The sequence below is a fragment of the Typopeltis vanoorti genome, chromosome 11, assembly GCF_054136105.1.
Source record: "Typopeltis vanoorti isolate ZY-2024b chromosome 11, IOZ_Tvanoo_1.0, whole genome shotgun sequence".
Lineage (NCBI taxonomy): Eukaryota > Metazoa > Arthropoda > Arachnida > Uropygi > Thelyphonidae > Typopeltis > Typopeltis vanoorti.
The window spans coordinates 55963946-55976344 of record NC_143559.1 but is presented as its reverse complement, the minus strand read 5'-3'; the positions used below and the strand labels follow the sequence as shown (position 1 = coordinate 55976344).

At 35.6% G+C, this 12399-nt stretch overlaps 1 protein-coding gene across 1 annotated transcript in view; it reads left to right on the top strand.

Moving 5' to 3' along the window:
• The window catches only part of SmD2 (small ribonucleoprotein particle protein SmD2), a 37420-nt gene extending 26677 nt beyond the window's left edge, over positions 1–10743 (top strand). Inside the window, exon 3 of the mRNA XM_090400294.1 lies at positions 10488–10743. Within this exon, the coding sequence (XP_090256420.1) occupies positions 10488–10665 (178 nt within the window). The 3' untranslated portion in view covers positions 10666–10743. The remainder of the gene's footprint in view (positions 1–10487) is intronic.
• Positions 10744–12399: the final 1656 nt, after the last annotated feature.

Here is a 12399-nt window from a genome sequence, read left to right as displayed (position 1 = left end):
TGGTTTTTAAGGTATAAGATATTGAAGCATGGGTTATATAACCCAGGCAGTCAGATGAAGAGCATCGTCATTGTCGAAACTGTGGGTAGGTTAGTGCGGGAAGGTTATTTATGTATAGGAGGAAGAGCATGGTGAAGTACAGAGCCATAGAGTAGTAGTCAAGTCTTTGTGAAGAAATCTTGAAGAGAGAGGAAACTGGTGAGCCAGTTGCAAAGGGTGTAAGATAGATCATGTGATTGTACTTTATCAAATAGGACTTTCAATGCCGGATCTTATCAAATGTCCTGGAAATGTTAATTGTCCACACAGGTATTTCCAAATTTTTCCATGGTTTGTATCTGAGGGATGATGTTAGCCAGGCAATCTGCTCTGGATTAAGAATGGTAGAATCTATATTGGCAGTCATGTTGCTGTTTAATGGAGAAAACACACACATCAGATTTATTTATTTTGTATCGGGTTCCACCCCTTTTCTCCTCTTGAGTGATTAAGTATGTGTGTATTTCATGACTGTAGATCCATGGGCCAGTTTGCTTGTCCTGAGAGATGAAAAACCAGAGTTTCTGGGTGAAAAAAAAATCCTGCACTTCCTATGAGACCAGCTAACTTACCTTTAGTCGAAAGAGACCAGATAAAGGTTCCTCATGTCTTGAACAAGAATCGAACATCTAGAGATAATAATTACTAACTAAATTTATTTGGCTAATAAAAACTGTGGTAACGTGTCTCCTTGGTCACTAAGGCATCTTCATGGGCACAAAGAAATGCAACTAAGTACGTTCACATGAGCATACTTGTATGAAGACAAACAAGAGAATGAAAGGCAGAATCCTACAGTGTTAACTGGCACCCTCTATGGATGCAGTGATGGCAACTGTCTCAGAATAACTGTTTTCCATATTTTTGGTAGAGTGAGGCAGCCAAATTTGTTCAGATTTGGTGGAGAATGTTATAATGTTGTGGTAGATTCTAGAAATCTCTTATTTATATCCACTCCTTTATAAAAAGGAGGTTTTGTTCCATTGGATCTGATGATGTGTATCCATGACATGATCTGCCTACACCAGAATGGCTGGAAAGCAAGCAATGTTCCTCCAGATGGATATTGATGGTTCCTGCTATTTGTCCAAAATACAAAAGTTTGCAGGAGAGGGATGCTGTAGACCCTAGGATAGTTTAAATGATGGAGTGGGCCTTTTGGTGATCATATATATGCCTAAGTTCGATTCTCGTCGTGACGGGAGGAATCTTTATCTGGACGATTTTCAATTGAAGGTGAGTTAGCCGATCTCATACGGAGGTAGCAGGGTTTTTCATCTCGCATACAGACAAATCGAACCTTTCAAATCACACGCAATTTACAGACATAGAATACTAGTTGTGGTGGAGGTGGGTGGTTGATGGAGATGATTCGTAGTAGAGGTTTGGTGTAGTGGTTGAGACAGTTGTAGGTGTCCTCCTGCGATGAGTCTTTGGACTCCTTGGAGGTGTCAGGAATAATAACTATAATGATAGCTAATTTTAGTTATGGCTTGAAGGAGGTATGTATGTCTTACCTTTTTAAAACCCGTGGGATTTTTTCTGACGTGCCCCCCAGATATAGAGAATGGAAACAGTTTTTTTTGCAGGAGGGTTGAGGGATGGGCTGAGTGTTCTGATGATTTTGTGAAGGGGAAATCCATTAAGCTGAAAAAAGTATTATGGATGTGATTGATTTCTGTGGAGAAAGTAGTATGGTCGAAGCAAGCCAATTTGAGTTGGGATATTGAAATCCTCAAGGACCTCAGTGTTTGGATATTTTGGAATTGTAGAAAATTAAACATCTGATCTTACATATTAATTAAAAAGTGTTTAGAATGATTATCAGAGTTTGGAGAGTGATAAATACAACAAATGAACAGAATGAGGCAAGAAAACTTGGAACTGGGGAATATTAAAGAAGCAGGATATTTACGTTTAACATTCTTGGCACAGGCTGCCAGATCTGACAAATGCTATCTTAGGTTGGATAGACCTGTTTGAAATCCTACCTAGGATGCAAATGAAATGTTTAAGGGATTTTTTTTTCCCATCTGAAATCAAGTTAGTTAATCTCGTAATGAAGCAGATTTCTTCCTTCTTCAAAACTGGCCTGATAACATGCGACATGTGATTACAAGTGTAATATACCTTATAACTACAACCAAGCAAAATCTCAATCAAATGCACAAATGCAATGCCCTTGTAATGATAGAGAGGGGAATCATGCTATCTTAGTTGGGATATAAGTGTTGGACAGCAGTTGTTTTATTGCACAACAGACATTGTGGATAGTTCACATAATTTATGTTTGTGTTAAGGCTGCTATAATGTTGATTATGATCTTCACATTTTTTTATTCTTCTTCTGTTGGGTTTGTGTAATTTTTATGGGAGTTTTATTAGCTATAATGTAATTTTTTGGGATGTCTTTCATAGTGATTGGCAAAAAAAAAATTATAAAGTACACTGACAATGTGAAAATGAAAGGCTTTGCTTAGAGAGCACTCATGTTTATGCATGGTCTTGACAATGTCCTCTACATATTTCCTTACTCTGATTCACTCCAGGCTTGACCTAGCAAAGTAAATGACAACAGAATTAATTTGCTATCTGTCTTGGAAATCTGATATGTTACCATCAGGTTTAGCCATTTACTATTTTGTTGCTGGTCTGTAGAGCTATTTTGCTGCTGTTACCTTGGATGGATGAGAAGCTGGATCTCTACGTTTTGCAAGGTGTCACTTGCACTGCTTATAATTGGGGGTGGGAAATGATGATCCTACTTTGGAAATCAAATGATGGTATCAGGCTCAATTTCCCCATAAGCATAATGATGACATTTAACAAAGCAGTGAAAGTTGTTTACCACCTAAAGGGTCTAGTTGACATTTGTTCCAACTGAGGGGGGGGGGGTATGTTTTTGTGGTGACAATGTTTACAAATTCAAACCATGGGAAGGTGGAGCTAGCTTAAGCAGGAGATATTATGTTGACCCTTTCCTTCATGGTTACACAGTGATTAGCATTCATTATTAAAATTATGTAAAAAAAACTACTGTGTTATAGTAAAACTTCAGTTTAATACAAACCAAAATGTTTTCGTTTATATTAAACTGAAGTTTTACTATAACATAGTAGTTGTTTCCATAATTTTAATAATGGAGATTGAGTTCATTTAGTTTCATGAAGTTTTTATGTATAGGAAGTAGAAGATGGTGAAGGTATAGAACCCTGGATTCTCCAACATATTTAGGAAATTCTGAAGAGAAAGCCATCTATTTTGAAGCAGTGAAGTAAAGAGAAATTTGAACACCAAATTACAAAATACTCAATCAAGAAGAACCAAACCTTTTCTTCGAATCCTGCATGACACAAAGATCCTTTACCTGGATTTTTCAACTGAAGGTGAGTTAGCTGGTTTCATGTGGAGGCAGCAAGGTTTTTCATCCTGCAGAGTAGGCAAACCAGCCAATTAACAGACAATACACAATCAGTCTTAAATATAAATAAACCAAACCAGTTGAAACCTTTTCATGTCTTGAGTCTAGAAGGTTCAGCAAAGGTTGGTCAATTGGTAGAGTCTCTGCTGCTAATGGCTCAGCAAAAAGTTAAGCAAGTTTGAGCATGGTTAGTAGTTGAAAGGGATCAATCGTTCGACGCTGTTGGTACACTCTCCCTCGATGAGTCTTTGGACTCCCTGAAGGTGTCACATAATAATTTGTCTAAGAAGCAGTTGATATGAGCTAGGAGATTCACTGTGGATTAAGAGTGGAGAAATCTACGAGGGATGTCCAGAAAGTAAGTTCCATTTTTAAATATTTTCACTGCAGCACTGAGATCTCAATGGTGCGCGTACGTGCTGAGTTTGTTGATTCCTTAGCAAGGGTTGGTGCCATTTTCAGACATTCTCACAGTGCATATGCTTCTTGGTGTGTGTATAATGTCTAAGAAAATCAAATCGCCCGCCACATGTGAAATTAGGTCAGTTATCCGTTTCTTGAATGCGAGGAACGTTAATGCAGCTGAAATTCATCGGCAAATTAGAGGTTTATGGAGAACACACAGTGAGTGATTCAATGGTATGAAGATGGGTAAGACTTTTTAATGAAGGAAGAGCAGGTATGCACGATGATGAATGGAGCGGGCAACCATCTCTAGTGACATGATTTCAGTTGAAGAGAAGATTTCGACAGAATAGGAGATTCATTATGATGTCACTTGCTGCAATTTCCAGAAGTTTCACATTCATGTCTTCATAAAATTGTGTCGGAGAAACTGAATTATTGGAAATTGTGTGTACGCTGGGTGCCGAAGTTGCTTACAGAACAACACAATGTGAATCCGCTGAGCAGTGCATTGGAATTCTTCACACACTACCATGAGGATGGCAATGCTTTCCTGAGCAGACTTGTCACCGGGGATAAGACTTTGGTGTCGCACATAACCCCCTGAATCCAAACATGGAATGGAGGCACACCTCATCACCAGTCAAGATGAAATTGAAGATAATGGTTTCCACTCGGAAAATCATGTGCACTGTGTTTTGGGGCGGAAATTTTTCTGGTAGACTTCTTGGGTCAAGGCTCCACAATCAACACGAGTATGTACTGACAAACCCGTAAGAAACTGGTTCGTGCGATCCAGAATAAACGACATGCATGCTTACCGGGGGCATTGTTTTGATTCATGATAATGCCTGCCCACACATGGCTGGCATAACACAACTTCTCGCCACCTTCAGCTGGAACAATTCCATTATCCCCTCATATAGTCCTGATCTCATGGCAAGCGACTTTTGCCTGTTCAGACATCTGAAATCTTTCCTTGGTGGCCAGCGGTTTCAAGACGAGATCAAAGAAGTCAATATGTGGTTTGCATCACAGGTGGCAACCTACGACGAAGGTATACAACTCTTGGTGCCCCAATATGATAAGTGCATGAACAATGGCGGAAATTATGTAGAAAAGTAGTGAAAGATGTCTATTTTTATTTTCAATAAAGCTTTTTTTGTAAGTATATTTTTGTTTCTCTGACAGCCCATTGGAACTTACTTTTTTAGACGTCACTCATATAATGGTAGTTTCTGTTTAGTGGGCTTCCATGTGGTGAGATGGTGTTTTTTGGTCTTCTGGCTATTTATGGACATTAGTTTCTTTTCACTTACAATTTGAATTGTTATGCAACCTTAATTGAATACTGTGTGTTTACTACAGTTGTAATTTGGGCTCAGAAGATGGTTAGAAATCAGCAAACATATTACAAAGTAAATATGGATTTTTATTTTATTCCCATCACTCTCACATCAGAGAACTGAGACAAGTGTGATGGAAGATTTTTTTTTTTTTTTTTTTTTTTTTTTTTTTTTTTTTTTTGGAATGGACTCATACATGCTTTGCTGTGTAATATGGAATGGATGTTAGTTCTAGAATTCAGATTTTGATTTAGGTGTGTGCTGTCATGACCAGAAGACTTATTGGTATCCATGCTCTTTCAGGTTATTTTGGTGCTCTGAAAAACCACTGGAGACGTGCAGTAGATATTTTTGACCTGAAATTGCTCCAATATGGGAGTACAAAGGTTTTAGGTTTTGCTGTAGTTATATAGCATAATTCAAAGTTCATGAACAGAATATTGAATCCAGTATGTGAATATATATGGAAGGCATAGGTGTTAGTGAGTATTCATAATAGTGCTTCAAGTGGAAAATAATTCATTTTATTGAATTTGGTAATATTTTTGATGAATTTCCAATCATCTTCAGAGCCCAGATTTCACCTCTGGTAAGTACATGGCACTTAGTTACAATTTGAATCAGGAAAATGGTTCAAATTGTAACTGAAAGAAACTAATGTCTTAGCAAGTCGCCTTCCAGCTCTTAAAGGGATGCCTTGTTAGGACATCAGTTCCTTTTCAGTTACACTGTGAATTGTTTTCATAGCAACATAATTGAATACTGTGGGCTTACCACTTGTGGTTTGTGTTCTGATATGGGTTAGAAATTCATTGAAACATTTGAATATCCTAATATTTCATTATAACATTAGGATGTTCAGTGAATTAATTTCTTCTGATGCTGTTTATACTGTGAATCACTGTTATGAATTCGGTATCATTGGAATACAGCTTTTTTTTTTATATACTAGTCAACAAATAGGATATAGAATTTTATTAGTAAATAAATATTTTTATAGCTCATAAATTTTCAGATACAGTTTAGAATACAATAATGTGCATATTTTGCCCCATGCTGCATATACTAGTACTGCTGTGCCACCAAATCTGTTGAGAAATCTTATCTTTGTTTTACACCGAAAAATATGAAAAGTGTGTATGTTATGCCAGTGACTCCATTGTAATTAGGAGTAGCATGAAGGCTCATTGCTTGTGGTAATATATGACCTATTGGTAAAAAATTGGGTGGACTGGTGGGCCACTGAGTTATATGCATTTTCCAAATGGACCATGGCCAGAAAAGTTTGAGAAACACTACTCTAGAAGACAAATATAAAATCTGGCAATACTGGAGTGCTGACAAGTGATAGGCTAATCTGGAGGAAAATTATTAAAAGTAATGTAAACTTAATCATGTGCTGTTATAGTATCCTGTGTACATCTCTTGAGGGTAAATACAGGTGATTGTTGATGATGCATTTGTTCCCCGAGGAAACAGGTAGTTCTTTTAAGTCCAACATAACTTTTTGAAAACACCCTTTGCCTTTCAGTGATTGAGCTTGGGCTATGAAGAAATCAAGGCTTTCCATGAGAGTGCAGTAGATAACTGCTGCCATCTCATTGGTCAGCTTAAATGCTGACAAGTTAATATTATTATTTTATATTGTCTGAAATAGTGTTGAGTTGTGTGGTGAAAACCTGTTTCCATGAGGGGAATAACCCTGATGTTGGAGGTTTAATGGGGGTATTGACAGCACTAGGAAAGGATTAAAAACTAATTTGAATGCTTCCAATATTTTGTCTCAGTCACTGAGACATTTTCAGAGAGTACAAATAACCCTTGTAACACACGCAAAGACAACGCAATACTTAATGAAACACATGGGTGACTCAAGTCCTATCTAGGTGGTGCACCCTCTATTGGCATTTGTAGGCAGCCTAGGATGTAAACTGGGACCTCTGATGATTATTGTTTCCCAAATTTTGGAAAGTTTTATGCATCCATGTTTGTTTAAGTTAGGTTGATTTCTGAGTGATTTCAAAAACAGTCTTCTAAAAGACGTAGGGAAACAACAGTGATAAAAATTTGGAAAACAATAATTGTCAGAGGTATCAGTGTTTACATCCTAGGTTGCCTACTAACGTTCATAGGGGCACACCACCTAGATAGGACTTTAGAGTCACCCACGTGTTTCATTAAGTATCGTGCTGGCTTTGTGTGTTACAATTGTTATTTGTACTCCCTGAAGATGTCTCGGTGACTGAAACAAAATATTGGAAGCATTAAATTTAGTTTAATCCTTTATCCAAGTGTGAGCAAACAAAGTTTGCACCTGAATCTTCAGGACTGGGGTAAGGTAGTACAACACCAGCAACTTGTTGCAAAGGTAGAGCAAGCTAACATCACTCCTATCTCAGTATCTCCCATAATGCAAAACACATCTCCTTGCAGATATGTATAATATTATGCATTAAGGGGAGGGCCACTACCCAGACTAGTTTCGACCTTTATTGAGGTCTCTTCAGTGGGAGCCAGGCCCAGACATGGAGATACCAGGCAGAAGCATTAGCAAGGTTATCTCTACCTATAGTAGTTGGCAAAAGGTGTGCCACCTTTTTATTAAATTACTCTGGATTTAGAGAAAGATGTTGAAGGTTTATTTTTCACTTGGTTAGACTATAATAAATTTAGTTTAATCCTTTATCCAAGTGTTAGTTTTTAATCCTTTCCTAGTGCTATCAATACTCCATTAAACCTCTGACATGATAACTTCCCAGCACTTAGGGAAAACCTTCCTTGCCTTTGCTCTGTGAGGGGATGGCATAGATATTGAGTTCACTGGGCATTGTATCATTGGAGCAATATCCTTAACTCCATTGGTAATGTTTTGAGGTTATAGCACACCACTGAATCCAGTTTTCTGTGGCATGTTTTTTTTAGCAATAGCTACTGCACCATTAAGTAGATAAATTATACTCTCCACACACATTAACCTGACACTAGCAACTCATCTGTTGTCGTAAGGAAATGTGCCTGCATTCCATGTCACTATTTTGGACAGTCAGGGAAGAGCTTTTAACATCTATATGCTTTGAAAAAAATATGAAATACATATACTACCATCATGTTATGGCAAGTCAGCATTGACAGTGGAGCACTGCTTACAAGTATGCATGGAATAATTTACTCAATCTGGGAGACTAATTTTAAAATCATTTTCAACTTAATTGTCATAGGCTACCTATACATATGCTTCTACCCAGAGAGTATTGCTATAATTTTTTTTTTGCTTTTCCATTACAATTATGAATTATTTCCTCTAATTAAGTGATTATAGTGCCCATATTTCTGATCAATACTTTCTGTTGAGGATACTGGTTTGAATCCAACAAAAAAACACAGACTTAATTCATAATTTATTTTGGATGTTTGATTTATTAATATCCACATGAATCATCTTGTTAATCATTAGTTAAAGGCTCAACTTGTGGACCATCCATTAGTATCAGGTTGTCTGGTAAGTTGCATGTACAGGAAGATAGCAATCCCTCGATTAATGCGTTCTTTAAAACAGGCTCATTAATCGAAAATGCACTAATCGAATATAATAACCTATGGGAAAAGGTATAATTCGTTCGTCAGATTTCTTTTTTGCCCCTTAATTTGTTTTTTATAAAAGAATTAGGGTATGTCTCAGGGCTTAGTTAAAGGAAAACCATGAAGCTGAAAGAAAATATAACATATTCAGAATATAAATTTATTATTCTGCTTTTTAACAAAGAATTGAGCTAATGTAGTTTGGTGGGCATTCTGTTTCTTTTTTTTCATACAACTGAAGGTATGGTCCTATTGCCTCTTCTGCAAATTTTACTGGTTCTCTCTTCACTAGTCTGTAAGCATTGCTGCTTAAAAACTTCAATTGTACGAAAAACTATTTTCAAATTGTTTCTATGAAACCTCTTTGGGCTTGTCAGTGATTAAATTTTCTTCATATTCTTCAAGATCTTCCTGCCGTGCATCTAAATTTAGTAGGTCGGAATCACTTCACTTCTCAGAATGAGATTTAATTAACTTAGATTCATTTGAAAAGCGTCTAAAATCATTTGCACAATGTGGAAGAATGTGCTTCCAAATGGCTCTCATATTGCTAACAGTAATTTCATTCGACTTTGGGACTTTATAAGCAGGCTGAGATTTCTCTGATTTGGCAAGAAAAGTCTTGGAAGGCATTCGCTTCCAAAAAAAAATGTCGGTTTCATCGACATTTCAAGGTTGCAAAGAGGTTTAATGCTTTTGATTTAATATGGCCAGCGTTTAGCAGGATCCATTTTTGGTTACAATCTTCGATCCATGTAAAAAGAAGTCTCTCTAATTCAACCATTATAATACTTTGATTTAGAGTGCATGCATGATGAACTTGAAGCAGCCTTCCTTTCTCTTTGTATTCAACAATTGATTCACCCATTTTTGTGTTCTTGTCCTATCTTTGCTCTGGACTCACCTTATTCATTTTTCTTTATTATTTCAAGTTTTTCTTCCAATTAGATTACTTTTTGAATCATTTTCACGCTTCTATTTTTTGCTTATTAATTCTTTTACTCATGATTTAAAGATTAGGAAAATAATTTAAAAAAAAAAAGTAAGGAAAATAATTGTACGAGATATGATCAGCAAAAAGCTACATAAAGCACATGACATAAATTTTGGCCATAAATTTGGAACATAGTGTACACGGAAGTACTGTAGTATGTTTCAAATCGGTAACTAAATTATTTCATCCTGGTGAGTGGTTTTTTAAAATAGTTGGCCATAAAAAATGTATGGATTGAAAATTTTTTAGATCTGTAACATTATTTTTATGATGTATATAGGCGCACTAATCGAATTTGGGTATCGGGAAAAAAAATTATGCACTAATCAGGGTCGCATTAATCGAGGAATTGCTGTATAGCTATGTACATGCAAGTTAAAATTTAGGACTTCAAAAAATCACATTATTTAAAATCCGTTATATAAGATTTTCATAATTTTAAGAGATGTATTGTTAAGAATATGTGAAAAATCTTTCAGGAAAGCTTTTAATCTGAATGGAAGCTAAATAGATTGCTATGTTAAAGCATATTTCATGAGTCTGAATTTTTTTTTTTTTCAGAGTAAATGCATATAGAATTTACTATATTATATATTGTACTTATCTTGTATGTGATTAAAGATTCTAGTTATTGGAAAATCTAAACTGATTTTTTATGTTCTTTAATATGATAATTTTTAAAAATATATATTTTTAATATGCAGACACTGTAATATGGTGCTCGAAAATGTAAAAGAAATGTGGACAGAAATGCCTAAAACAGGAAAAGGGAAGAAAAAAGCAAAACCAGTAAACAAAGATCGCTATATCTCAAAAATGTTCCTAAGGGGAGATTCTGTTATTTTGGTTTTGAGAAATCCACTTGCAACACAAAAGTCATAAGGCATGATTTTGATGTCAAAAAATGCATTTTATTATTTTTTGTATAATAAATCTGTTTTGTGTGTTGTTTATTTGTAATATTTGTTTCTTTATTGATTTTTTTCCCTATTAGCATATCCATGAAATCTAAGTTTATTTTTTTTTTTATTTTTTGCTTCATAAGAAACTTTTTTTCTTTTTATCAAAAAAAATAAGTATGACCAATTGGGGTCATCCCAAACATGATAACACTATTGTCCAGCCAAAAAAAGAGGGACAGGTTGACAACTAGGTTGTTATTAGCAAGAGTTGACTGCACATAGTATCTTTGCTGCTGTTTTAAAACAATCTGGCTAATATCATGAATATACATTGTGTGGGTCTGAATAAAGAAGACAATGCACTGTTTTGTCTTCCTAGTTCTGTCACGTTACAGACCAGACTGTAAGAAGAGATGCAGCTTCATTGTTTAGGCTTTGGTACAAGTTAAGTATGCTCTACCGTGCAAGCACACTTAAGAGGCACCAAGGGTGTTAGAATCTTCAAATCTGAAAATTTATAATAATGGCCTTCAGTGTTTTTGTTTTTCTTAAAAAAAAAAAGGAGTGGGGGATTGACAACTGCTATCCAACTTAACCCAAATTATTTTATTTATTTTAATAAAAAAGTGTAATGTTTAATCCCTCTAGCACAGAAAGTAAACTAAAATCAGAAATGTTAACAAATATCTGTAATTTTGCAGTAGTTTGATTAAGAAATAACCAACTGGAAATAACATTAAATATCTATTAATTTTTGTAGCCCATCACATCAGTAATTACTTGCATACTTAAAAAGTAGTTCTAATTAAAACTCTGAGGTTTAATTTTTATATAATATTAGATAACAAATTTAGACAATTACTTAATGAACTCAGCAAGCGACTGATATATAAATGTGTCGTTGTAATCCTAGATATGTGTCGGAAGCATTTGAACATGCTTGACTAGAGTTCTTTGAACATAGATTAAAATAGAAGCCGATCCAGAAAATGTATTTTGTTCTATTCTTGCCTATGAATCACCCAACACTGAGATGCATACAAGATCTGATTCTTTTTGGGTAAGGCTTATTGTGGTGTTCAGATCTGTTCCTGGAGATCTAGACATGTGAATATTATGTAAAATAGACAGGATTAACAGCACATTGCTGCTGGAATTGCACAACACAGTTTGGATAATACAAACATGTTTTATTATGGTGAAAGCTACTATTATAAATTTTTGGGTTTGAAGATTCCTAACACCTGTGTTAGGAATCTTCAAATCTGAAAATTTGAAGCACACTTAAGAGGTGTACTTGCACAGTAGACTATACTTAATTTCTACCAGAGCCCAAGCAATGATGTTTACAAGTCTTCTTACAGTCTGTAATGTGACAGAACTAGGAAGATGTGATAGTGCATGTCTTATCTTCATCATTCAGGCCCACACAATGCATATTCATGATAAATGAGCCAGATTGTTTCAAAATAGCAGCATACATACTACATGCAGTCAACTCTTGTTAATAACAAACTTATTTACTATACAGATGGTGGATTGCATGGTGTAGAAAGGTATCCTGGGACTGCATGGAAGTGTCATATAATAACCCCAGCAGACATCCCAGCTGTTTATCCTAAAAGAATGTTGCTATAGATATCTGCTATAATGTACTATTCCTATTATCCATGTAATGAGAGGTCACTGCATTTACAGTTTTAAAAAAATGTAC